This window comes from Monodelphis domestica, chromosome 2 (genome assembly GCF_027887165.1).
Source record: "Monodelphis domestica isolate mMonDom1 chromosome 2, mMonDom1.pri, whole genome shotgun sequence".
Classification (NCBI taxonomy): domain Eukaryota; kingdom Metazoa; phylum Chordata; class Mammalia; order Didelphimorphia; family Didelphidae; genus Monodelphis; species Monodelphis domestica.
The window spans coordinates 203,731,202-203,758,399 of record NC_077228.1 but is presented as its reverse complement, the minus strand read 5'-3'; the positions used below and the strand labels follow the sequence as shown (position 1 = coordinate 203,758,399).

The window sequence follows — 27,198 nt, the reverse complement described above, 5'->3', positions numbered from 1 at the left end:
TTTATTAAGCTTAAACTTTGTTCAAGCATTATGCTGTGCACTGGAATACAAATACAAAAGGGAGACAACCCCTTTCTTCAAGGAACTTATATTATTAAATATATTCTTGGAAAATAGCTGGAGAAAAACAAAGTGAGTGGATTAGTAAATATTTTGGAGGAGCAGGTGTTGGGGAGAGTGTTGCTTGCTGTATCATAAACATAATGACTTTAATGAATACTTGAGACAGATGGTCAAGAGCATTTCATGATAAAATAATTTGTTTGGCTCCATCATTTTACCTGCTAGCCCTGGAAGCTCTAACAATACATGATTGCTTCTCCTGGAAGAAAAGAGCCCGGTATTGAATATTGACTCTCTTGTCAATTCATTTCTAACCCTGATCTTCCCCAGCAAGAAACAGGTAATGTTCTGGGGTAAAAGGATGAGTGACTATTGTTTCTCATTTGCTCTAGACACAATTAGGGAAATTTCCACAGAAAGTGCTAGGAGAGAAGCAACGTATTCTGCCATCATTGCCATTACCTTTGCTGCATTCAGAAGGAAATGCTAACTAAATGTTGGTACATATTGACATTTTTGCTCCCAATAGTTTCATTGCCTTTTCAGAACTGGAAAAATGGTTTCTATTTACTTAAGTCTATCCCAAAATTCCTTTATCTAAAATTTTATTTCAGGAAACAAATGAAACTATGTGTTATAACAGAGATCCTTATAGCTAAAACTTAAACCTTTTTCTAAGAGGTCATAGCCATCCTCTTGAGTGGTTTGTAAAAGTTGGTGCTAATGTGTATAACCTTCCTAAAATTTTCTTTTCCCTACTCTTCTCCCTTTTAACATTTGTTATTCCCTTCACTGTGTCAGTCACAACACGCTGCTCTTGAATCTCTCAGCTGGTCTTGACTCGTGAATTTACTTTATGCTTTCACTCTTCTTTAATAAATACATTACTTGCAAGCAGTGAATTGAAAACAAGACAAAAAAAAAGACCATTAGTGATTGGACAGTTTCTTACTTTGTGTTACATTTAACTGTTCTTTTGACAGCCCAGTTTTTAAAGCCAGGTTCGTATGGAAATGCTTTCACTCCACTTGCACTGCTTTTGGAAATAGCATACTGCTTCATCTGTCTGTTTATTTTAGTGCATTCATAATACAATACAGTCAGCATAATGTCTCATCTCCACTTAGCAAAAGATTATCATTTTCTCTTTTTTAAAAAACCAGCAATTTTTGTCAGCATTGATTAAGTCCCCAAATCCCTATTAGGTAAAGTAGCAACATAGTATGTTAAAGATTTAGCAGTCGCTTAATCTAGTCCTCGAAGCCCACAATCACCTGTAGTACACAAGTACATCAGAACCCTGCAGTTATAGAAACTGTAATGTAAAACTAGGGTTATATGAGGTAAGTTTGTCTATATTGAAAACAAATAAAATGTTTTATTATGCCTTGGAGCTTCACATGGGAAAATTAGTGTTTATGTTCCTTTCTTTCCCTACTGATAACCCTTCCTATTCAAGCCTTGAAATTGTTACTGTTTATCAGGCACCTAACTTTACTTGGAAGAAATCTGTTCTAGCTAGGTGCTGTGCCTTCTTTGTTGATCAGAGTGGGATCAATCCATCATTAATGAAAACTGACAGAATATATTAAGATTCATATGTATGAGTCCAAATGATGTAAGATCTAACTTTCCCAATTTCTTTTAAAAAAAATTCTAGGGTTTTATTTTTAAGGATTGCTGGCTTTTTGTAAGTTTACAAATATTTTTTATTTCATTTTGGAACTTCTGTTTCCAGTAGGAATTTTTTTTTTTAGCAGAATTTTGTTTTGTTTTTTAAATGTTGCTGTCAGCAGATTATTCTCACTTACCTTTGAAGAAAGAATAGCAGAGGCTGTAGTTCTCTCCTCTGTGGTGCCAAGGTGTATGTTATTTCACACTACAAATAGAAGGTCAGAAGCCAGGTGGTTCTAAGATATTTAGTTCATAGATCTGTGGGCATGTATTGACTTTAGGAATTTAGATTTGGAAATTATAGAATTCATTTTTAGACTTATAATTGCCAAATTAATTTAACTATTGTGACATACCTAACAAGTACATGGTTAGTGACCAGTTTTTTAAAAAACCATCCAAACACACTTAGTTATAGCAAATGTTTATTGAAGCCTGGCATGGTAATAGAGATCAACGGCTGACTTGGCAAGCGAACAAGTAAAAAGCTACTACCATTCTTCCTATGTACCTTTATGACTCTTCACCCCTCATCCAATAGCTGACATTTAATTGTTGTTTCCAATGCCTTTTCAACCCATTTTATATCGAAAAACTGTTTCTTCTGTGCTCATTAGGAAGATGAGACATTATGTTTGTTGTTTTTTCCCCTACATGCACTAATGGTTCCTGTTAACTTATTGCTAGGCCTGTTTCATTCTAACATCTTAGCATTTTTGTTAGACTACATGTTGAAATGCATCACCCAGTCTGTGCTTGAACTCATTTTATTTAATTTTTTTGTTTAATCAATTTACTTTCTTGTTTTACTAACCTCACTGTTTTTTCAGTTTAATATTGGCTGCATGCTAGTTTATATATTTATATTATATATATATAAAACCCAATCAAGTCTAGCCTGGATTTTGCTCTGATTGTGTTTTCGTTTCTAGTGGTGGGGCAGTCTTGCACTTACAACTTACTTCGTATCATGAAAGCCTGACACACAAACAAAATGACTAAACACAATGTAGATTTTCTTTTTACAAAATCTTAAAGTGGTGCTGTCTAGGTGATGGATATGATTGTATAAGTAGCTTGATTTTATGCTTTTTAATGTCATTTTTTATTGATAAACTTTTATTTTCTCCCACTTTTTTTTTCCTTTTGAAAGTGTTATGCACAAAAGTTGCCCAGCACACCATCAGAAAGTACCCTTACCCATATGTTCTTCCCCTGGAAAAATACTAGCCAGCAGTTTTTTGACATTTATTATTTCCCTTTTATTGGGCATATTTGCCCCGTTAGCAGTTTTTTGCATGCTTATATGTAGAGTTATCTTTTGCTCATCACGTGTTTAAATGTTGGTAGGAGGGGAAGAATATATTATTGGAATATTTTTGGTTTGTCTTTCTGTTCTGTCTGTCAGGATAATATTGGACACCGCTTACTCCAGAAACATGGGTGGAAGCTGGGCCAGGGATTGGGGAAATCTCTTCAGGGTAAGTTTTTTAATTAAAAAAAAAAGAGAGAGAGAAGGAAAAAAAAACCCCAATGTTCCTAATGCAGTCTGTGCCAGATTTTTTTGTTGTCTTTAAAAGATGTTGGTTTATTTTATTTCTGCTTTTCTCTAGAGTAGATTATTTTTATTTTTATTGATTGTATTTTTAAAGTGCATTTGCAAATAATTTGCAAGTATAAGCTGCTATTTCATTAAAATCTACATGTCAAACATATTGTGTGTGATTACCTTGTTTATTTGAAAAGTGGGGTGGTGGGAATAAATAAGCTATTATTTTTCTGCCTGTTAATAATAATCAGTCCAGGCTGCCAAATTATAAGGGGATCTGTTCAAATGACACTGTCCAATTTTTTGTCTCTTGGAAAGGGAGCCTCAAAAATGCCATAGCACAGCCCATGATTGCTCTAAATGTTTTGTGCTCCTATCAAAAATCATTTATCCTGAGAGCAAAAGAACCCATTTGAAGTGCTAAGTAGTTACAGAGGTTTTTTTTTAGGGTGGAAGGAGGCCATTTTTCAACTGATTTCTCCAGGCTGTTGATGACAAGCTCTGGTAGGCATATGGTGTAGGGCTTCCATTGTACTATTTATTTCCTTCTAACCACACTGATCATTGGGTGAGGACAAAGTGTTTTGTTTCAGATGTGCTTGCTAGTTAGTTGGAAATCAACCAACTCCTTTCACTTTTCAGCTGTTTCAGCTTTGGGGGCCACATTTGTTCCTTGCAGATGTCAACACTAACTTGGTAAGGACTGGGAACACTGACTGAACTTCTGTACCTAATCATTGACCCTCTCACTCCTTAGCAAGGGACTTTTAGAGCAGAGCTGTGATAAAATTGACTCTTTGAACATTAGAAATAAGTTTTCACAATTTGAATGAGCATTCAAGAGTATGTATGGGGAACATGTCATTTCTATATGCCAGGCCTTCCCTTTATTTTATTTGCATATATCTATAAATGTTGTTCAGCAATGAGTAATTAATCTACTAAGCAATAACCTATTTCTAGAGGGAATTGAACTGAACCTAAATATATATTAGTTTGTTTATGTATCAGTCAAATTTGTTCAGTATTCCAGTTGTGCTACTGACCAAATGAGCCTAACAATGAACTTGAGATTAATTTTCTTTCAAACTATTTTAGCTTGAAATTGAAGAAATGTTTTATCCAAAAACTATGCTTCCAATAACTATCTTGGAGGGGGAGGGGGGAAGGATATGTCTTTGGCCAGTCAAAAGATATTCATAGAACTTATGGTCTTATTCAGCAGACATTTATTGAGCTCAGCATTGCCTTACAAGAACCTTACAGTATAAATAAGGAGATTAAATTAACCACTTATATTTAAGTGATAAAGTATGTGGTGCAAGTTATAAATGCTGCTGCGAGTTCAAAGGAGAAGGGAGGGACTTTAGTCAAGAACATCAAGGAAGAAGAACTTTATCTTTACTTTATAGTGGAGATCAGATGGATGGGTAAGGTTTGGAGAAAGGGGCATGACTTAGAGCAGTCTACTCCTACTCCTAAAAATAAATAAACCAGCAATTTATAGGGCATATCCTATTCAGGGTTGGTCAATAACAATCATCTTTAAATATCAGTAAATGCTTATTGAGTTGAATGAAACAATAAAACATGTTATTACTAAGATAAGGTATTCAGGATTGTAAGATTACTTTTACTAGATGGTCTGCTATTTCATAGACTAACAAAAAGGTGTGTACTTAAGGATTTTGTGCAGTACCCATAAGTGAGAGGGCCCAGACCTTTTTTTTTTTTAAATCTTTTTAAGTGAGCCCCTCTTATCAATGTCATTAAGTAACTCTACTGACAATTATGGTTTTAGAAAGGTTTTTGAGACACTGAGAGTTTAAGTGAAATGCCCAGGGTCTCACTGTTTACAGATATGTTGAATGCAAAATTTGAGCCCATTTTCCTGACAACAAATAGAGCTATCCCTCTGTTGTTCACTATTACCTCTTAAACCTCATATTGGAGACCTAGAAGTCTTTAAAAGTGAGAATAAAACTTATAATGTGTTTTAAAAGAATGGAGAAGTAAACAGATGCTTCCATGTATTCACGCAATTATCAATTATTTGTGCTTGTAAGAACTTTTGTGGATTCGTTAGCCCTGAAAAATTATCCTTTATGGTTTCAACATGTGCATGTAGTTTTTGTCACCTTGAATTCCATTTGAAATAACAGACATGAGTATCTTTTAAGTTGTTTTTCCTAGTTGAATCCTTTTCATTGAGTAAATTGAAGTGAAATATAAATTAGCCTGTTTGTATGTCTAGTTAATTGACATACACTTTTAAAAATTTGAGATAATAATTTTTATTATTTTCATGTTGCTTTATATAGTTCAGATTAAAAAATTAAAATAATTGGCAAATAACTTTTACATTCATAATAGTTATAGTTGGGAATTCATCAGTGTCTTTGTAGTAGCAGGATCCTACATGAAGAAATCAGTTGTGAAAACTACAAGTATTACCTTCCATTCTTAAGATGTATGCTGGTATAAGATCATCTAAAAAAGAGAAATTCTAAGGCAGGTATAGTCTAGGATGAGTTCTTAACTTTTTTTATGTTTGGATAACTATTTCAGTATAATTGGTTTCCTTTGTAATCCTGTGTGTTGTATTTTATGTTTTTAAAAACATTCTGAGACAGGGTCACACAGAAAAAAGTGAAGAACCCATGGTCTGGGACAGTAATGGTGAACCTTTTAGAGTCCCCCCCTTCCCCCCCCCCCCCCCATGCCTCCCCTCATCCCACCCAGGGAAGGGTAGAAACACTCCCATTAGGCTGCTGGACAGAGGGACAGGAATGTGAAAAAATGTCAGGTACAGTGGAGAGGGGAAGGGGAGGCCCTCTGCCTTTCTAGTAACAAACTGGGGGGAGGAGGGGGGTATATGACCTCATGCCTACAGAAAGCATTCTGCATGCCATAGGTTTGCCATCACTGGTCTAGGATAATAACAGAATCTGACCTTGAATTTTTTTGGGGAAAGAAAATCTGGTTCCAGAAAATTAGTTATATTAGTAACTAAAATAATTGAATGTTAAGACTGAAAAGACAGGATAAATTATGTACATTATTGATATCTCAATGGCAATTTCTTTAAAGGCTTTTTAAAAAATTTTTTTGGAATTGAAATGTGTCTATGATCTTCTGTCATCCTCAATCTTAGGAGCCAAGTCCCATATCTGCAGTTTTAGAATGCTTAATAAGTGGTACATCTGTAAGCATATTTAGTTTTATCATAGGACAGGGAGAATTGGCTTAAGTAAAGAAGTTCAGGTAACTTAGCACACAAAGGTCAGTAGAACTAGCTTCACCTCTATTCTAAAAGCTTCTTTATTGACACTTAGAGAAGAATTCATAAACAACTAAGTTTATGAATTTACAAATTTAAAGTTTTATCCCCCGGTTTACTAACTCAGATATCAGTGCCAGGATTCTATATTGACTTTAAGTTTTAGAGCATTGACAGCTTCATTGCTGGCACATTTTGATATTTTGGATATGCTGGTGAGATTGGTGCTTGTGGCCAGGTTACTGTTACAGCTGTGGTCAAGTCAACAAACATTTATTAAACTTTTATTATGTTCTACACACTGTGCTATGCCCATGGGAATAACAAAAAAAGCTACTCCTCCACCTCCTAAAACAGAAACAGCTTTCTTGTTCCTTCGGTCAAGGATTTCACAGTCTTTTAAGGGAGGCAACATGCAAACCACTATGTACAAATAAGATATTGGGAGATTGGGAAAGGCTTTAATAGTATGTGTCAAAAGCCTCTGAGAACTCTGGGTGCTCTAGGGAGATATGGGAACCATCCATGATCTATCCAGGGTCATTCCACCTGATCTAATGTGCTCCTTCTTAATGAGGAGAATTTTAAGCATGGAACCCTATACCAACAAAAAAGACATGTAGTTAGGAGTGATAAAAGTGATAAAGTTTGCTTGGCTCCTGGAGAGGATAGTGAACAGGGCTCATGGAAGGTGGAGCTCCTAGTCCCTAAAGAAAGATTAACACTTCCAGCTGCTTAAAATAGCTGTTTATGGTCAATTTTCTGATTCTCTGTCTCTCTCTGTCTCTCTGTCTCTCTGTGTCTCTGTCTGTCTGTCTCTCTCTCCCTCCCTCTCTCTCTTTCTCCCTCCCTCCCTCCTCCTCCACCTTTTGTCATATTTTGCTTCCCATATCCCACTAGATTGAATACTCCTTTCTAATGATCAAAAAGGTTAAGCAAAATATCCCAGAGGCCATGGCTTTTGGGAGGAACTATGCTTTCTTTTTTTTTTTAAGTTAGAGCTTGATTTCATTTTTGTGATAATTTTTCCATTTCTGTTGTTATATAAATTGTCATAGTTCTGCTTATCTCACTCTATATCAGTTCATACAGAATTTTCTAAATTCTTCCTATTCATTTTTTCCCCAAAACCTGTGAACTCCCCATACATACTACCAGTGAATATTGTTATCAGTTCTGCAACTTAGTCTCAGAGAAATTCAGAACCTGAAACAGGAAATTAAGTGATGGGTCCAGGGTCACATAGTTAGTATGTATTGGAGGCAATTCTAGAACCCAGGTCTTCCTGATTCCTAATTTGATTCTAATCCAAACTATGTGACACTGCCCCATATCATTTCTTACCTTACGATAATATTTCATTAGGGGGCAGCTAGGTGGGTCAGTAGATTGAGAGCCAGGCTAGTGATGAGAAGTCCTGAGTTCGATTGTGATTTCAGACACTTCCTAGGTATGTGGCCCTGAGCAAGTCACTTCACCTCCATTGCCTAACCCTTACTGCACTTCTGCCTTGGAACTATAGTATTGATTCTAAGATAGAAGGTAAATGTTAAAAAAAAATTTTTCCCCCCATTAATTTCATACAGTATTTAAAAAACTATTTTTCAGGAGGCATCTGGGTAGCTCAGTGGATTGAGAACCAGGCCTAGAGATGGGAAGTCCTAGGTTCAAATCTGGCCTCAGACACTTCCTAGCTGTGTGACCCTGGGCAAGTCACTTAACCCCCATTGTTTAGCCCATACCTCTCTTCTTCCTTGGAACCAGTACACAGGATTGATTCTAAGATGGAAGGTATTGGTTTAAAAAAAACAACACACAACTGTTTTTCATTCATCAGAAACCTGTTTTGTTCCCTGTTCTTCAGAAAGTTTTGCTATGTATATTTAAATATATATTGGATTTTTGTTCTGTCTTTTACTACCTTGGGGTAGGTATATACCCAGAAATGGAATCATTGGGTCAGAGGACTACATTTCTAACCTGATTGGAGGGATATGATGTAAGCTTCCATAGTATTTTCACTAATTCTTCAACCAGATAACCCAGACTGAGATTCTATTAAGAATTCTAATCTGCAAAGATTTCCCACTCCCTCTTCCCTCCCTCCACAAATTTCAGTTTACTGTGGTACTCTGCACCTCCCTTTCTGTTCTTTATTAGTAAGATTATTTACTGGATACCACTAGCCATCTGGCCTCTGCACTGGTGTAGGTAGGAATGACAGGGTTCAGACTTTTGCAGGTATTTCCTGCTATCATATTCTAACCCACTACATCTAGAAGTGGGCTAGTTTCACCTACTATAAGTAACTACAGGTATATAAGTCTATAAGTAACTCAAGACTGCTGCCACAAAGGCTAACGAAAAGATTTTTGTTGTATGTAAGATTGGGGTTTTTGGTTGTAAAGAATATGGGATTAGGGTTCAGTTTAGCATAGTTCCTTCTCTCCCTCTCTGAGGGAGGTAATTAAATCAACTAAAATGAAATTTTACAATTTGTTGCTGATCTCTTTTGCCTTCTTTTATCACCTTCATTTTCAAATATCTCTTCTTCCCATCCTAGATTCAGAGAGCTATTTCTTGTAACTAAGGAAAAGACAATAAGCAGTTTAGAAAAAACTAATAAACCAATTCCATACATCAAGTCTGATAATATAAACTGTGTTTTACCTCTCCAGAGAAGGGAGGGAGGTGCATTATCATATAATCCAGGAATAGAGTGAGGGTGAGTGTGGATATCAAGCTTGGTTGTTTCATAGCCTTTAGTTAACATTTTTTTATGTAGATGTTTGTTTGTTTCCCCCAGTTACATTGTAGTTGTTGTATATTTTATTTTCCTGATTTTGCAACTTCTGCATCAAGTTAGTATTAGAGAAGCACATTAGGACATTAGCAAAATACAGAATCTTTCAGAAGAGCCACACATATGGGGAAAATAAATTGGGAGGCAGTTTGATACAGTGGTGCTAGATTTACTCCCTTACTCCTGATTCCCTATATGTAATAAGTTGATAAATCTTGTGAAGTTACTTCTGCAATATTTCATGCATTTGTCCCCATCTCTCCATAACAACTCCAATAGTTCTGGTTGGTGTTAATGCTTGCTTAGACTATTGTTAACAGTCTTCTACATTGTCTCCCTGCTTCCAGCCTTTTCTCTTTCCAATCCACCCTTCACATAGTGACTAAAATAATCTTAGATTTATAGGAACTGGTACAAATTGAAATCAGCAGAACTAGGAGAACATTATATACCATAATAGAAATACTGTAATGAAAATCAACTTTGAAAAAACTACCTAGTCTGATCAACACATATGATTTATGAAATTCCAAAGTATTCATGATGAAAAATTCTGCCCCCTCCAGAAAGAGAACTAATGAAATCTGAATGTGGACTGGAACTTTTTTCCCCCCTTTCACAAATGGCTAATATGGAGATATTTAGTATAACTTCACATATAAAATGGTACCATCCATGTATGGGGGAGGGGTAAACAGAGAAAGAGAATTTGAACCTTAAAAGTTTTGTGGTTTGTTTTGGTTTTTAAAGAAAATTAAATACTTAACAAATTACAGGTCCCTAAGTACAGGTCTGACAGTGTCATTTACCTGCTTGAGAATCTGTGGTGACTTCTATTTCCTCTAGGACAACATAAAAACTCCTCTTGCTTAACGTTTAAAGCTTTTCACGGTGTGGCTCCAGTTTACCTTTCCAAACATTTCACATTACTCCCCTTTGTATACTTTCTATCACAGACAAATGGACCCACTTGCTGTTTCTTAAGTTTAGCATTCTAGGGGGCAGCTGGGTAGCTCAGTGGATTGATAGCCAGACCTAGAGATGGGAGGTCCTAGGTTCAAATGTGGCCTTAATCACTTCCCAACTGTGTGACCCTGGGCAAGTCACTTGACTCCTATTGCCTATCCCTTACCACTCTTCTGTCTTGGAACCAATACACAGTATTGATTCCAAGATGGAAGGTGGTAAGGGTTTAAAAAAAATTAGCATTCGATGTCCTACTTCATACTTTTGTATTGGCTGTCCTGAAACCTAAAATGTATTCATTTCTTATCTCTGCCTCTTAGAATACTTAACTTCCTTTGAAGCATAGGTCTAGTATCACCTCTTCCTAAATTGTAAGTGTTCCCTTATCAAATTGTCTTGCATTTATGTATCTGTTTGCAAGTTATATCACTAAGTAGAAGGTGAATGTCTCTGGGTAGGAGACTTTTTTTTTATCATTGTGCCTTCCAGAATAAACTCAGATGTCTAACAAACCAGGAAACATCTTAAACTTGACTTGTTCAAACCTGAATTCATTCTTCCCAAACCCTCCCTTCTTCCAGATTTTCCACTTTCTGTCAAAGGTATCACTATTTTTTCAAGTTCATAGTGTTTGGATTATCATTGACTCCTGCCTTACCATCTCACATAGTCGGTCAATTTTCAAATACTGCCATTTCTACATTCTCAACATCTCTCTAATTTGATCCCTTCTCTCTTATACAGTTTCCACTTTAGCTCAGGCCACAATCTCTTCTTGCCTAGATTATTACAAAATCCCCCTAATTGGTCTCCCTGTCTCAAGGCTTCCTACAATCCAATCCATCCTACACACAGCTGCCAAAGTGATTTTCCTTAAGTGCAAGTTTGACATTTGGTGCTGCTTATTTCATTCTGATCCAGCAAAACTGTCCCCTCTGTTCAATATGCATAACAATTCATGTCCTGTCTCCTACTCTTCTTTAAGACACAATTCAAGCATCATCTTGAAAACATGAAGCTTTTCCTAATCTTTCTAACTGCTAGTATATTTCCTCCCAGACTACCATATTTTTAACTATTTTATATATTTGTTTTTATTTACTTTTATATTTATTCTGTAAGCACTGATTACCTTCTCCATAATAGCAAAGACTTTATAAGTAGGATTGTTTCAATGTCTTATTCTTGTATTCCCATTGCCTAACACATACCTCGTTAATGAACATTTAGTGATTGATTGTGGGATTTGAATTTTAAATTATATGGAATTCATAAAGGCCAGTATTCTGATTTTACAAATGATACTGAGGAACTAAATGATTTGCCTGAGATTACATAGCTAGTTAGTAACAGCCACAGCTAGGCCCTTCCTACTCTAAAGCTGAAATCCTATGATGAAGTCCAGACCTCCCCATCCACTGTTCTTTTTACTATAGATGTTTTTCACCTAACATTAGAATTCATTTTATTAGTGTTTTATAAAAATTTAATTAAAAAATAACTTCAGGCAAAATAATGTTATGGTGGGTAGAATCTCTTTTTCTCTTGATGCATTCTATACTGTACCATACTTATTTTTATATTTATTTTATTATCATCTGGTACCTGTTTCTATCTCTAATCTCTCAACACTCCCCCACCCATCCCCAAGGTTAACACCTTAAAGCCTGAGACTAATTTATTTTTTTGTGCCCAGTATATAGTCTCTTGCTCATAAACACACAACAATATTGGGTACAAAATACTTACTAGGGTCTGAAGATATAAAGAGGGGGAAAAGCCTATTCCTGCCCTTGAGGAACTTATGTTCTAGTGATGGGGACAAAAATCTAGGAATAGATAAATACAAATCAATAATTCTAGAAAAATCTCAAAGCAAAATGATGTTGGAAAATTTGAGGAAACAAGATAGAACATCTTCAGCCAGGGTGTGTGGTTGGATGAGGAAACAGAGAAGAAAATTTTGTAGAAGAGGTTACTTTGAGCTAAACTTTAAAGTATATGGATTCTGAAAGATAGACCAGAGGAGGGAAAAGTATACTCCAGGAAAGGGGAATATTTTTAAGATTCATGGAAGCAAGAGACAAGAAAGCAAATTCATAGAATGGCTAAAGGGTTAATTTTGAACTAGCACATAGTCTTTGTGAAAGGGAAAATTGTAAGAAAGCCTGGAACTGGAAAGGAAAATTGTAAGTCTTCCTAAGAGTTTAAATTTCAGACCAAGACTGGGGTTTTTTTTTGTTGTGAGGTGGTGGTGTGTGTGTGTGTGTGTGTGTGTGCGCGCGCGCGCGCACGCGCGTGCTTTATCATCTGTATAATCTGGAAATATTAAAGATTTTTGATCAGAGAAATACCACCATGAAAATTTCATTAGGAATATTTAGCAACTGTGTGAGTCAGATTGTAGAATGTCAAAGAGTGAACGCCATTAAAGTATTCCAAATGAGGCCAGGAAGAGCAGGCTGACAAGATTCAACAATGGACTGAATGTAAGGAGCTAAAGAAAGGCAAGTCAGAAAGGATTCTTGAGCTTTCAGGCCAAAGTTGCAGAACAATGCTTGTTAAATTGAAGTTATTCAACAGTTCATTTAACTCAGAAGCTCAAGCACTCTCTGGGTTCTTACACGGCCTGGTACTTCAGATTACTTTTGTTCTTGTAGGGTATTTCAGAATTTGTTCTTCCTTGAGCTTAAAATTTTACCAAGTAACATTATAGGAGGATTTTACAATATTATGGTGGGGTTTGGTCATAATATATAACTATTATGAAATTTGTATTGCTTGGAGGCATGTAACATGGCCTTCGATAACAAAAAGGGTATTTTAAGATTAATTTGGCACTGAAATACAGTATGAATGTTCTTAAAATTTATATGGAAGTTTTTGCAGCTGAAATTATTAACTTGTGCTTTAGAGGTAGCAAGGTGGTATAGTGCTGGGCCTAGAGGCAGGAAGACTTCAGGTCAGTTTAGCTTTATGTACTTGCTGTGAACCTGGACAAGTCACTTAACCTGTGGCTGCCTCAGTTTCCTCAGCTGTAAAATGGGCTAATAATAGTACCTATGGTTCTAGGATTGTGAGGATCACATGAGATATTTTTAAAATACTTAGCATGGTGCCTGGCACATAGTAGGAACTTAATAAATGTTTGTCCTCTACCTTTCCCCTTCTTTAATAAAGGCTGTGGAAATGACTTCACATAATAAGGAAGGGATAAATGCAAAAAAGACATTATGAAGGAAGAGTCAGCTAATGGTAACTATCAACCATATAAATATATAGTTAGAAAATCATTATATGTTGTATTTGATATTTATTCATTTGAGGCATCTGTGATAGAACTAAAGGTATACACGATTTGCAAGAAGTAGGTCGGTGTTTGATGAATAGTAGATTAAAGCTATATGGTCATGGCTCTGACTCCTCTTATCTCCCTAGAAAAAGACAGTATGGGTAAAGATGGTATTTGATAGTTACACTATACCCTAAGATACTTGTTCAAGACAAATCCTAAAGTTATTTGTTGTCTTTATAAACAGTATATTTTTGAAAATTCTCCAGGGACTTAGGACTAAATGGTGATTGGGGTGGAGGAGTATAGGAGTGTCAAAAAGAAGTTAGGGCGAATTTTAAGATTTTACTTGAGCAGAAAGAGAAATGAGCTAAGAAATGTGATAAATTCTTGAGAAAAACCAAATTTTGTTTCTTTCTACGACGCCAGTGAAGAATAGGTCTAAGGAAGTAAATAGAGGACCCAGGTTATCTCTGCCCAGATGTGGCATCACAGTCAGAATAAGATGAATCACACTGTGCATTCAACCCATGTATGCAGGCATCACACACAGTGCTCTGCCATAGTACTGTGGTTCATTTATTATATTGCTTTTTTGGTACGTGCTTCTTGGACACACAATCAATCTTCTATGTATGTGACATTCGACAATTTGATTGGATATTATCAAATCACCTAAACAACACTCTTGTGATGTTACTACAACAAAGAATTCTGTGATCATTTACTAGGTTTCTACAACACTCTGTGATAGATATGATTAATGTGAATAAAGCCATTTGTAGGTTAGTACTCCTTGACCTGCTAAGGGGATCGTTGTGCTTTTGGTCAGCTTTCACTATCCATCATAATTGCTTGGGAGCTGAACAACAAAACATCTTCGTATCTAGGTGTGAGGGCTTAAAGCAGACCAGTTTTGGGGTTTTCCTCAATTTACAAGTTCTGTTTTTCTTGTGTTACTTTGAAGTGCTTATCAGTGCTGCTTGGCTTCTGTTTCAACAAATTCATTGGAGTGTGGTAACTGTAGGAAAAGATTCTTTATAGTACTCAAGCTTTTGGCCGGTGTTTATTGTAGGGCCTTGGAGAGTGTCTTGTGCTTAAGAAAGGAGGTGTCATAGGCAATAATCTTTGGGCTTTAATTGTGTAATTGCAATCTTTTCTGGATAATAACCAAGGGGGCTTAATGTAGGGTATATATTTATTGATTCTATTAGTATTTGCTCTCATATTATTTCTCCTGTATTGGGGAGAGAAAAATAATTATAACAAGTCCATTAGTGGGGAAAATTTGGGAAGAGAAGTCACAGAGGGGGATCAGCAGGGAGGCCTCATTCTGGGGTCTGCTTTGCAGACCTCCTTTCCTCAAACTGTGACCTTGTCAGCCAGTCAGGGTATGATGGCCTCCAGCAGCAGTTTAAAAAAATTTTTTTTTTAATAAAATAAATGGTGATGATTACAGGGATGGACTTAAACCAGTTAGCAGAAGAGGTAATACAAGTGAATATTTATCTGAATTTGGATCATAAAATGTTTGCTTAGCAAACATAAGATAATGCCACAATACAGCCACATGCTCTGTTTTCCAATATTTGAAAAATTTTTGCATAAAATTTCCTTTAGAAGTAGTTTTATAGTTTTGAGGGCACTACAACTCTTAATAGTATATAAAATTATACTCCAGTAATAGTGGATTGTTTCAGAAAAAAAGTGCAAAGACTATTATAACAAAAAACTAAAACTATTGAATGAAATCTTCCCAACAGTACTGGTTGATAATACACAAGTCAGAAATTTTTGGATTGGTGGAATTTCTTTGGAACTTGACCTGATCAGCAGTTTATACTAAAAAACAAAAAATGGAGGAAAAAAATATAGAAAATAGAAAGTGAGCTGACCAAGTAAAATGTTATCAGCCAAAGTTGGCAAAGAAAGCCATGGTTTAGGGTAGTCAGGGAAGGGAAAATATAGGAACATCACCTTTCATATAGCTAGCCTAGATAGTTAAGGGTTTAAAATTAAATTGCCATCTGTTATCTCCCTTCATTTCCTCAGCACACTGTTAAATAGGTAGGGCAAGAATTGGGCTTCATTTTTTAGGCAGAGAACTTGGGGGATTTTCCAAGGTCATATGTTATGTGAGCTGATCATGATATGAACCTTATGACTGGATTTGAGCCCAGGACTTCTTTCACAAGATCACATTACTAAAGTGAAGTTCAGGAAAAATGTCCATTTACTTGATAGAAATGAATGAATGAATGAATGAATGAGTGAATGAATGAATGAATGAATGAATGAATGAATGAATGAATGAATGAACCTTTTATTAAGCACTTGCACCAGCAACTTTGCTAGGTTCAGGAGATACAAAGATAGAAAAGAAATAATCCTTGCTCTTAAGGATTTGAATTCTGTTGGGGAGACTACAGGTACAAAGTGAATAAATGTAAAGAGTTTTTGCTTTGTTTAATTTATTCAATTTTTTAAAATTGGGGCTTTAAGACCAGATTGCCAAAAGAGTTTGTGACACAAGAAAAATAAAGAACTTGTATAGAAGATGACATTTGAACTAAAATAAACTTGGATTCTAAGAAACAACTAAAAGAGTGTACATTCCTTCAATGGGGGCAGCCTGTGCAAAAAGGCACAAACACAGGAGACTGATAATCATGTATAAGGAACATCAAAAAGGTTAGTTTGATTGGACTATAGAGAATAAGATAGAGATTAAAGTAGATTTAAAAATTTGTTTGGAACCAGAATGTGAAAGGATTTAAATGCCAGAGTTGTTTTTTATTTGATCCTCTAAGTAATGGACAGGTATTGGAGTTTAGTGAGCAAGGAAGTGATATTGCACCTGTGCTTTTAAAAAGTCACTTTGGAAGTTTGTGTAGAATTTGGATTAGAGAAGGGGAAAAGTTTCAGTAGGAATTTAGTTGTAGTAGATGAACAACAGAAGGAAAGGAATGCAAGTGATATGGAGAAAATACCAATAAGATTTAGTAACTCATTTTATGAGATAAGGAAGAGTAAGGAGTTAATAAGTGTTAATAATAATATGACTCCAGAGTTGAGAATCTGGGCAACTGCATAAGTATTGTAGTCCCCTTCAAAGAAAGAGAGAAGTAAGAAGAGGCTTTAAATTTTAACCCAAGATGAGCCTTGTCTTGGATAGTTTAGATTTGAAATGCCTGTGGGACATCCATTTCAGAATGTTCAATGGGAGCACTTGGTGATAATGGAACTAGACTTAGGAGAAAGACTACAGCTATCTTTTTGGTAGATTTGGGAGGTATCCATATAGAGATGATTAAACTCGGGGAAGTTGACAAGGTTTTTAAGAGGACTGAGAAAAGAAAAGAAATGAGTCCAGGACAGAGCTGAGAATACTCCTATGGTAGGAAGTGTGATAGGGATGACATTAGCAGAGAGTAGGAATGATCATACAAATAGCTAAACAGTCAAAGGAGAGCAACAGTATTGTGAAAATTCAGAGAAGAGAGCAAGAAGGATAAGACCTGAGAAAAGCTGCAAAGTTGGTAGTTAAGAGATGATACTTCAGATAGTAGCTTTGGAGAGAGTAATTTCTGTGGATGATGAGTTTGGAGGCCAGTTTGCAAGGAGTTGAAAAATGAGTGAGAGTTTGATTATGGAAGAGAAAAGTATAGGACAGTAATTTGAGGAGACAGAAGTTCCAGGTGAGAATTTTGTAAGGATTAGGGAAAGTAGATAGAGGAAAACTGGGCATATTGATAAGTAGCAAGGAAGACACCAGTAGATAGATCAAAGATGAGAGAGAAAGCAAATGATTGAAGGCAGTTCCTTCCTCTATTTACCCCCCCCCCAAAAAAAAAATACTAGATATGTGTGGCAATACTTTACTTCAGTTCTTGAAAATGGTATTCTCTGGGTTTGTTTTTTAGGTTTTTTAGTTTTGCACTCTGATTTGTATGATAACTAGATCTAGATTTAAAACAGTTTTTTGAGTCCTAGTTCTATCACTTAGTAACTGTGTGACCCTAAATAAGTCACTCAGCCTTTCTGAGTTACAGTTTCCTTAATTAAAAAGTAAATCAAACAAAACTTATGCCCGGTAACTCACAGAATTTTGTGAGGAAAGTGCTTTGCAGTCTTAAATCATTATACAGATGTTGTTATTCCAATCTCATTTTTATTCTTGGTGCTGCCCAAGTACATTTACATGTCTGAATGAAAGTGTCTGACAAGTAGATGGTCTTTATTTGGGATAATTATACTTAAGATATTCAAGAGAAGTCAAAAGTCAGATAATGAAATCAAAACAGGTTATGCTATAGTGGAAAGCAGCACTATATTTGAAACCAGAAGTTCAACGTTTGAATCCTGGCTGTACCACTTACACTATTGTGATCTTGGTCAAACTGTTTTACCTTTGTAGTATCTAGGCTTCCTAATGACTACTTGGAGTGCCAGCATAGAGTACATCAGGATATTGAAAGGGGAGAAGGAGATAGCAGCTGCTGGCTTTTTTTCCTTTTTAAAAAATATGGATTATAAAGCCACAGATTTCATAGAATATAAGATCATGAGACCATAGAACTCATCTCATCCAAATCTCTACCCAAATTATAACGACTTAAATGCACACACTTAAGTGCAAAGCACTTTCTTCACAACTAACTTCTTGAGGAAAGGCATATAAGCTGCTTTTTTTTTTTTTTAATAAGGTCGTGGTTTAACTATGAGCACAAGGCTTGTAAATTGTGGTGCTAGTACCTGGACACAAAACAGGACTCTTTGCACTAAAACCTGAAACCTCTCATCTGCAAGATTCTTCTAGTCTCAGCATAAGAACAGTCTCCTGAGTTGTGACATTTTTAGACTGTTCTGGTTTTTTCCTTATTGATATAAAATTTTCTTCCCATAAATTTGAAGTGCAAAATAGATTATTTTCAGCACACACATACTGCTGTCTTTCCAATAGGCATGTGCTCAGTAATTACAAAATTACTTAAATGAGACCAATCCTTATTTTTGTGGTTAAATAGAAAGGGCAGCAGATTGGGATCTATTAAAGCCCAGTTCTTTGAATCTTCCTGAGTGACTGTAGGCAAGACACTTTGCCTTTATGTGATCTGTAAGATCCTGGATAGCAGACAGTACCAGAATCTTTTCCCTGTTCCCATTTATGAGATGAATGACCTTGAATAAGTAATTTACTAAACATAATTTATTAAAAACAGGATATATAAGCAGGATTCCTGGATTTTGTTTTAATGATCCTGTGTTATTCCTGATCTCAATTTCTAAAAGAGGATTTGTGGGACCAGGTTGATACTAGATGATTTGAGAAATACTGGTTGGTAAGGGTTTTTTTGGTTTTGGTTTTAACCAAAAGCTGATGCCACTCCATAACCTGGAGTAGTACCATAGGCTCTGAAGAACCAAAATTGCACTGAGGACATATTGAGAACCCAAGGAAAATTTAGGCTGGAGTATAGATAGGCTTATCATGTATTAATGATTTTATTGGAAAACTGTTGATCAGAGCATCCTTAAAGCAAGGAGTGCATGTTGACCATCTTAACTGAAGCTTCTGCTGTTATTGGAGTTCAACTCTTTAAGACAATTTTCAACCCTAAGAACTATAAATTGAAGTTTACATTTGTTTGGGGATCAAGAAGTCCTAGGGCTTTATCTTAAAGGGATGGAAAAACTTAATATGATACAAGAAATGTGATAAAGAACCAAAGAATAGTGGTATTTGATGCTTTATGGTTTACACAGGATTTTCACATAAACACTGTTATTTCTTTTTCACAACAATCTCATGAATTAGACAAAAGAATTGTTGGTATACTTATTTTGCAGATTAGAAACTGGTTCAGAAAGACCAAGTAACCAGCCTAAAGCAATAAAACTAGTAAATGATAGAACTAGGACTTACTAGTACGTTTTGCACTAAACAATGTAATTCCTAGTTGGCCTCAGCTAGCTACTGGTATGCCTGTTTCAAAACCTAGCATGAGACTGGCCAACCACTTAATCTCCTCCTTTGAAAATATTTCTACAATATGGAATTTTAGAGCTCTACTGTATCTTAGAGTTCATTTAATCCAACACCTTCATTTTATATATGAAAACTGAGGTCCTAAAGAGTGTTGTTTTGGCTTTTTACATTCTGGTTCAGTGTAGATTGGTGTAGGGAGAAGAGCACTATATTCCCAATTAAAGGACATTTGAATCCTAACTCTGCTACTTGTTACCTGTGTGACTTTAGACAAGATATTTAATTCTCTGGTCTCCTGAGAAGGTTAGTTAGGCCAGATAATCTTTAATTTTATTTGAAGTCTTTAATCCTATGATTCTTTCTATAGGATGTGATCTTTGATGTTACCTCTTGCCTATTCCCCCATCTATCTGTCCATATCCTCTCCCATGCAAACATTTCTCTGACCATGACAGAAGTCAATGGGAAGATTTATTTTAAATCATTAAGCATTTATTAAATGCCTACAATGTTCCAAGCACTCCACTAGGTTGTGGGGATACAAAAACAAAAGTGAAATAGACTACCCTCAAGCTTAGTTGCCATAAGGGGATAAAAACTTGTAGAAAATATATGTGCGCATGTGTGCATCTTATCTACGTTTTGTATCCTAAGAGAGTTGCCTAGAGTGACAAAATTGGTATTTGTCAAAGGCAGAAAGGACTTGAATTCGTTCCTGGCTCTGAGGCCTCTTTGTATTTAAAAATGAAACAAAATGAATACAACGAAATTCAGATAGTAGTAGTTTGGAGGATCAAGAAATTCCACATGTAGGAAGTGTTGTTTGAATTTCATTTTGAAGAAAACTAAGGCTTCTAAGAGGCTAAATGTGAAGAAAAATGAATTCCAGACATGAGAGGCAGCCTGCATAAAAGGCATGGAAGTGAAGAATTATATGTGAGTATAAAGATAGTTTGTTTGGTTGGACTAAAAAGAGTCTGGAAAGGCTAGATGAAACCAGTCTGTTAAAAGATTTAAATAGCAAACAAAAGATATTTTATTTTAAAGATGATTGGGGAAGGGGGGGTTGCCAGATGACTCAGTGGATTGGGAGCCAGGCTTAGACAAGGGAGGTCCTAGGTTCAAATCTCACCTCAAACTAACTGGTTGTGCGACCCTGGGCAAATCACTTAATCCCCATTGTATAACCCCACTCTTCTTTTTTTTTAAATTAAGTTTATTTATTTAATTCATTAATTTAGAATATTTTTCCATGGTTACATGATTCATGTTCTTTCCCTCCCCTCCTCCCACCCCCTCCAATAGCTAACAAGCAAATCCACTGGGTTTTACAAGTGTCATTGATCCAGACCTATTTCCATATTATTAGTATTTGCACTAGGGTGATCATTTAGACTCTATAGCCCCAATCATATCCCTATCGAACCAAGTGATCAAGCAAATGTTTTTATTCTGTTTCTGGTCCCACAAATCTTTGTCTGGGTGTGGATAGTGTTCTTTCTCACAAGTCCCTCAGAATTGTCCTGGATCATTGCATTGCTGCTAGTAGAGCAGACTACTATATTTGATTGTGCCACAGTGTATCCATCTCTGTGTACATTGTTCTCCTGGTTCTGCTCCTTTCACTCTGCATCAGTTCCTGGAAGTCCTTCTAATTCACATGGAATTCCTCCAGTTTATTATTCCTTTCAGCACAATAGTATTCCAGTACCAACAGATACCACAATTTGTTCAGCCATTCCCCGATGGAGAACACCTCCTCATTTTCCAATTTTTTGCCACCACAAAGAGCATGGCTATACATATTTTTGTACAAGTCTTTCCTTATTATCTCTTTGGAGTATAAACCCAGCAGTGCCATACCACTCATCTGCCTTGGAAACAATACATAGTATTGATTCAAAGACAAAAAGGGTAAGAGTTTTTGTTCTGCTTTTCAATTAGTGATAGGGATCATCCACTAGGATTTCTTGAATAGTACAATGACACCATTAAGGGAAGTTAAATTCAGGTCTTGAGATTTGAAGTCCAGACTCTTAGATAAGATAATAAAAAAATTCTGTAATCACTAAATGCAATATAAATATAGGTTACCATTATTCAATTTTTGTGACTTAAGTGGCACATATGCACACATGTGCCTCTGTGTGTGTGTGTGTGTGTGTGTGTGTGTTTTACTTACTTGATGCCTTCCAATTATATAGGACCATCTCTTTTGTTTCTCCCCAGATATGTGTACTATAGATGGTATATTTAATAACTAATATTCAATAGATTTTGGACAGACTTGTCATTAGCCATAAATTTTTCAGTCCATTATGAATGTCTATCTAAAATTGTAAGAAAGGTCAGAAGTTCAAAGTTTATTCTTTTCCCCTTAATGTCTCCCTCAACTTTTTAGCACCAAGCAGATACAAATTAGTGAGTTCAGTGATGTAATGATTAATTGTATGTTTGAAATTTATTTTCCCAGATGACATAATTTTCCACATTCTCAGCTGAAGGTATTTCTGGGGAGATAATTCCTGGATCTTTTCACTGCATATAAGACATACAGTAATATATGAAAGTATAGGGACAGATAGAGTGCCAGGCTTGGAGTTGAGAGAACCTCTGTTCAAATGTGGTTCCAGATACTTACTAGCTATGTGACCCTGGACAAGGTTAAATAACCCTATTTGCCTAGTCCTTGCCCTTCTGTCTTGGAGTTGTAACTAAGACAGAAAGAGTTTTAAAGAAAGGGATGGGGTGAGGGGAACAGTACAATAAGGAAGTAGAAAGTGTTATATAAATAGGAAGATTAGATTACTTTCATGGGGGAAGAATCAAGGAAGGAATTGTAGAGGAAGTAGTTTTGGGGGAGGAGGGAATTATATATAGTCATGGGTAAGGGGATTGTTCAGGCAAAGAGAACAGAATGAGCAGTCATGGAGGTAGGACAGCGGCTGCAATTTTGAAGAACTGTGAATACTTCTGCTTGGATCATAAAATATGCCAATAAAATAGAATAATAGAATGAGATAACGCTGGAAAACCAGGTTAGGGCCAGATTGTAGGAGGAAGGACCTTGAATCCTAGGATACTTTTATTGGATTTTATTTGTTAGGTATTCTGAAGTCATTGAACAGTTAGGAACATGGGGAAGACAGCAGCGTTAATTATAAACATCCTCAGAATCATTACAAAGATTTTTCTGGCAGCAGTATATAAGATGGATGAAATTGGAATTGGGGAACATATTGAAGGTTAAAAAGCTAGTTTTGAGGCTAATAATTTAAGCAAATGGGAAGTTAAGTTAGTGTGGTGGCAATAGATGAAAGAAACATTTAACAGGAATTTAGTCGATTGGTTGTTGAGGGGGAGAGGACTCAAAATTATGCTAAAGTCCAAAGCCTGGGTGAATTAACTGATGAATGAATAATGATATAGTTAACGAATTATATATAAATTGAGAAGAGAAGCTAGATGGCTTGGAGTTGGGGAGGTAGGTTAGTGCATGTTGAGGGAACTTAAGGTGTGAAGAGAGAGAATACCTAACAGATTAGAAATAATGGGAGTTTGAGGGAAAGATTGAATCTAGAGAGACAGCTTTGGAAGTCACTTGTATAGAAGTGAAAATTGAGCTATGTAAGACTATTAGAAAAAAGGGAGCCAATAAACTGAGTTCTCAGTAAAAACTTAAAAAAAATTCTTTGTATTATATTCATCAGGATTTGCAAAACAATTAGTATATTTTAACCTTAATTTTCCTTTTAGTTGTTTGATTATGTTGGGGAAATTACCCTTAGGAACAATTAGTAAGTTTGCCATATAACTTTATATTAGTTAAAATAGAATTACTGTTATAAAAATTAAAAAGGTGAAGCTTGTTACTCATTTTGTTAGAAACCATTTTAAAATTTAATTTGAATATGTTGTATGCCTATATACTACCTTAATTTGGGCACATTCTAGACTTGGGGTTTTTCCTTTCTACCCAGCTTCATTTATCTTTCCTATGTTTGCAAAGCATTTAGCTGGCATTGAACACCATTATTTACTTTTTAAGCCAGTTAATATTTAGTGCTTCTCTCTAGAGTGGGAAGGGAGAAACTTTTGGTTTTGAAATGGACCCATTGGAAACATGGGAAAATGGTTGAGATGTCCCCTCCCTTTTGAGTTATTTTTAATTTTTAAAAGGTTGAATTTTCCTGAGTGTAACACACTAATATTTTCTTGCCACTCCTGTTCCCCATCCGCCTCTTTTGTCTAATTAACCAAATAAAGTTTTTTCAAGCAGTAACCTTTTTGTCTAGAATTCATAGTGCATGTATCGATATATCTGTGTAGGGAATGCCTCATGAATCAGCAATAAGTACTCATTTATTTATTTATTTGTTGGGTGCTGATCATGTGCCTGTGCTGAGTAAATACTGTTTTTGCCTTCAAGGAGCTTACATTCTAATGAGGGGGGCAACTTGCAAACTATGTACAGACAAGAATTACAGGGTAAGTTGAAGGTAATCTCAGATGGAAAGTACTAGCAACTGAGAGACTGGAAAAGGCCTCTTGAAGAAGGTGAGATTTGAGCTGAGTCTTGAAGGAAGCCAAGAGGGAGAGCATTCTAGGCATAAAGGACAGGCAGGCAAGGCAAGGAATTTGGGACTTGGAAAGTCATTAAATGAACAGCAGGAAGACTAGATAGCAATGTCAAGTCACTGGACCTGTCTAGCCTTTTAAGATATAGAAAATAACTTTGCTTTTAAAGAACTCATGCACTAAAATGAGGAATATTTACCACCTGTCTGACTCTGAGGAAGTCATTCCTTTCTCTGCAGATCATCAGATCAACTCTCCTTAACTTATAGCCTTAGAAAGTTGCCCAAGCTGTTGCAGAAAGCAGAACTTCAGCTGCTCTATTCATCACAATAGAGTGCTTTTCATCATACTTGACAAACGATAGTAAATACATACTCTTATACCTTTTCTGAGAATTAGGAATAATGACTTTTCCTATTGGGATGTTCCTTGGTCCAAGGCCTGCTTAATATGGAAAGAAATGACATTTGACCTTTTAGTTTGCTTTTTTTTTAATGTCTAGTTTATTTTCTATGATTTAACATGTTAAGTGGATTAATAATAAATCTTGATCAGTAGTTTTAGACCATACTCCCCCTAGAGTTCTTAGTCTCCAGCAAAGGTTAATTCAAAGTGTTATTGGTGCTGCTTATACTGAGACAAAGCTCAAAGGAGATCACTTGAAGAGTATTATTCATTCAAAACAGAACTGAAATATGACTTGACTTTCTAAGATACGAAGATGAGAAGTTAAACTCTAGGCCTTTTGGTTGTATCTTTTAGGTGGAGCTTTAAAGATTCCCTGTTTTATTTTGTTTTGGTTTTTTTATTTGATTTTTTTCTTTAGAATTTGTCTTTCGGTGATGGATTGGGCTATACCATTTTCCAGCTCCTAAAAGCACTGCTTCTTGAGGCCCCAAATTATATTTGGCCATATTAAGAAAACATATAGAACTAAATCATTGCCATTCGGATGTCAGACAAAAAAGCCTAGTTTTTAGCCAGAATGAGTGTTTAGTCTTGTGAAGTTTTTTAAAACAATCCAAATCCATGCCAAACATCACTTCAAATCAAAGTAGATAAGGAATATAATTGGACAAAAAGTATTATCCATTTATTCTAACTCCAGTAGATTTTAGTATTTTAACTTGGCTGGTACCTTTTCCCTCCTCTCCTATTCCCATCCCCAGTTTTGTATTTTCAAGCAGGAGAAGTTGTATGTGTTAACAAGAAATAGAACAGAAATCCCAAGTCCTGGTGTAAATATTATGAAAACTGGTTGGTGCTGACCACTTTCTTCCCCACCCCCACCCTGAAGTAGTAGGAGGGGAGAAGTCCAACTGTTAACTTTAACCCATCCTATCTGCCTGCTAGAAGGCCTGTTTTCCACCCTAATGGTTTCTGCCTAACAAATGGTGTTTCTTTCTTACAGCATTTTGATCCTGGACTTGTTGTGGTGATGGTAAACTTAGCAGTGGTAATTTTTTATTTTCAGACTGAATTACTCCTTTTTTGTCATCAGTGCACCAATATGTTAGGCTTACTTTCTCTGTTGTAGCCTTCATCCCTCTGCTTGGTCTTTTTCATTTTCCTTTCCTTTCCTTTATGCAACTTGTCTGATCCCTGTTCATTAAAGGGTAATGCTAAGAAGGGATGTATCTGTTTGTGATAGAACTGCCACACACAAAAAATCAGTTCAAATATGAAATTCTAATATTGTTCAAACTTGATTTACCCCACAACATCATGGGCGCTAGCACTTGCTACTGCAATTTCCAAATAAATAAATAAATTGAACAAACTTTGACTGCCTTAGAAGGCAAAAGTACTGATGCAGTGTTTATGTACAGGGGTTTACATAGTTACTAAATCTGTGCCAAAAGTCTTCATTCTTACAAAAACAAAGTTCAATAGATAATTAAATATTTATATATATAATAAAATTTAATTCTTTGGATTTTTTTTTTTCAATTATTCCATTAGTTTCTCTGACTTTACCAGTAAATCCCTGATTGAGACGTTTCAAAAGTGATATATTGCACTTAAGGACGTCATTTTTATAATCTGTCTTTAATTTGGTCCTTTTGCTAAAGATTGCAGTCACTGCTTATTTATTATACCATTGGGCGCAAGGTAGTGATGTGGTTTTTGTTTTTGATTTTTGGTTTTGTTTTTTAGTTTAACTGGCAGTCTTTGAAAGTATTCAAATGAAAGCTATACTCTAGAAACCTTTTTTTCTTTGCTGGCATGAGATGCTTTTTTGTTGTTTTTAAAATCTGCCCCAATTAATTTCCTGTTTGTTGCTAAAAATAACAGTTGGTCTTTGGTGATACTTAGGTAAACTCCTCCATTTTTACCACTGCCTGACGACAAAAGTTAACTCTCATAAGTGCAGATCAGTTGAATACAAATTCCATAAATTGTTGCATGGTGGTTTGAAAAAACTTAATCCTTGTCACCCAGAGTCCAAGATCCAACCAAGGTCATGGCATTTCTTGATTTTTTAAAAATGCCTCTTTGTTGGCCTAATAAAGTTGATTTTTTTTTCGGCCCAAAGGTATAATATTTATATGTGTGTATAACAAAAGCAGTTGTTTACACCAGCCTGAGTGTAAAAGATGAGGGAAGTAAACATTGTGTTTTTTCACTCAAGGTATGCTACGGATAAGGTAAGTCCTCTTTTCAAGTGGGCTTACATCACAATAAACAGCGCAAGTTGTGATGTAAAACAGCTGTGGTAGTAAAGTGCTTGTCTGCCCCATTTTGCTTTGTTTGGCTGGTTATGAGTGGATTAAAGATACAAAAAAAAACAAACAAATTTCAGCATAGTTTGATTAGTTTAAAGTCAATTTTCTTCGCAACTAGTCCTTTTCACAGCTTACCGATTGCCACAATCAATGTACAATCTGGGAAATGAGAAAATAGGATTGCAAGTTTAAGATGTTCCACTTTATGAGTAAAATCATTTTTGGCTATGCAGAGATACCTACTTCCTCATTTTATTATTTTTTAATACTACCTCACA

General features: G+C 35.7%; 1 protein-coding gene across 15 annotated transcripts in view; it reads left to right on the top strand.

Moving 5' to 3' along the window:
* GPATCH8 (G-patch domain containing 8) overlaps positions 1-27,198 on the top strand; it is a 111,911-nt gene that overhangs the window by 51,519 nt on the left and 33,194 nt on the right. For 2 of the 15 annotated variants that reach the window (XM_056816953.1, XM_056816954.1), the window contains exons 3-5: positions 1,047-1,064; positions 3,146-3,218; positions 25,606-25,650. The exons of 1 other annotated variant lie outside the window; for it this stretch is intronic. Coding sequence is in view for 4 of the 14 variants with exons in the window: in XM_007482438.3 (XP_007482500.1) it covers positions 3,146-3,218 (73 nt within the window). In the remaining 10 variants the exon portion in view is untranslated. 12 more of the 15 variants (XM_056816950.1, XM_056816951.1, XM_056816945.1 and 9 more) reach the window with 9 other exon arrangements.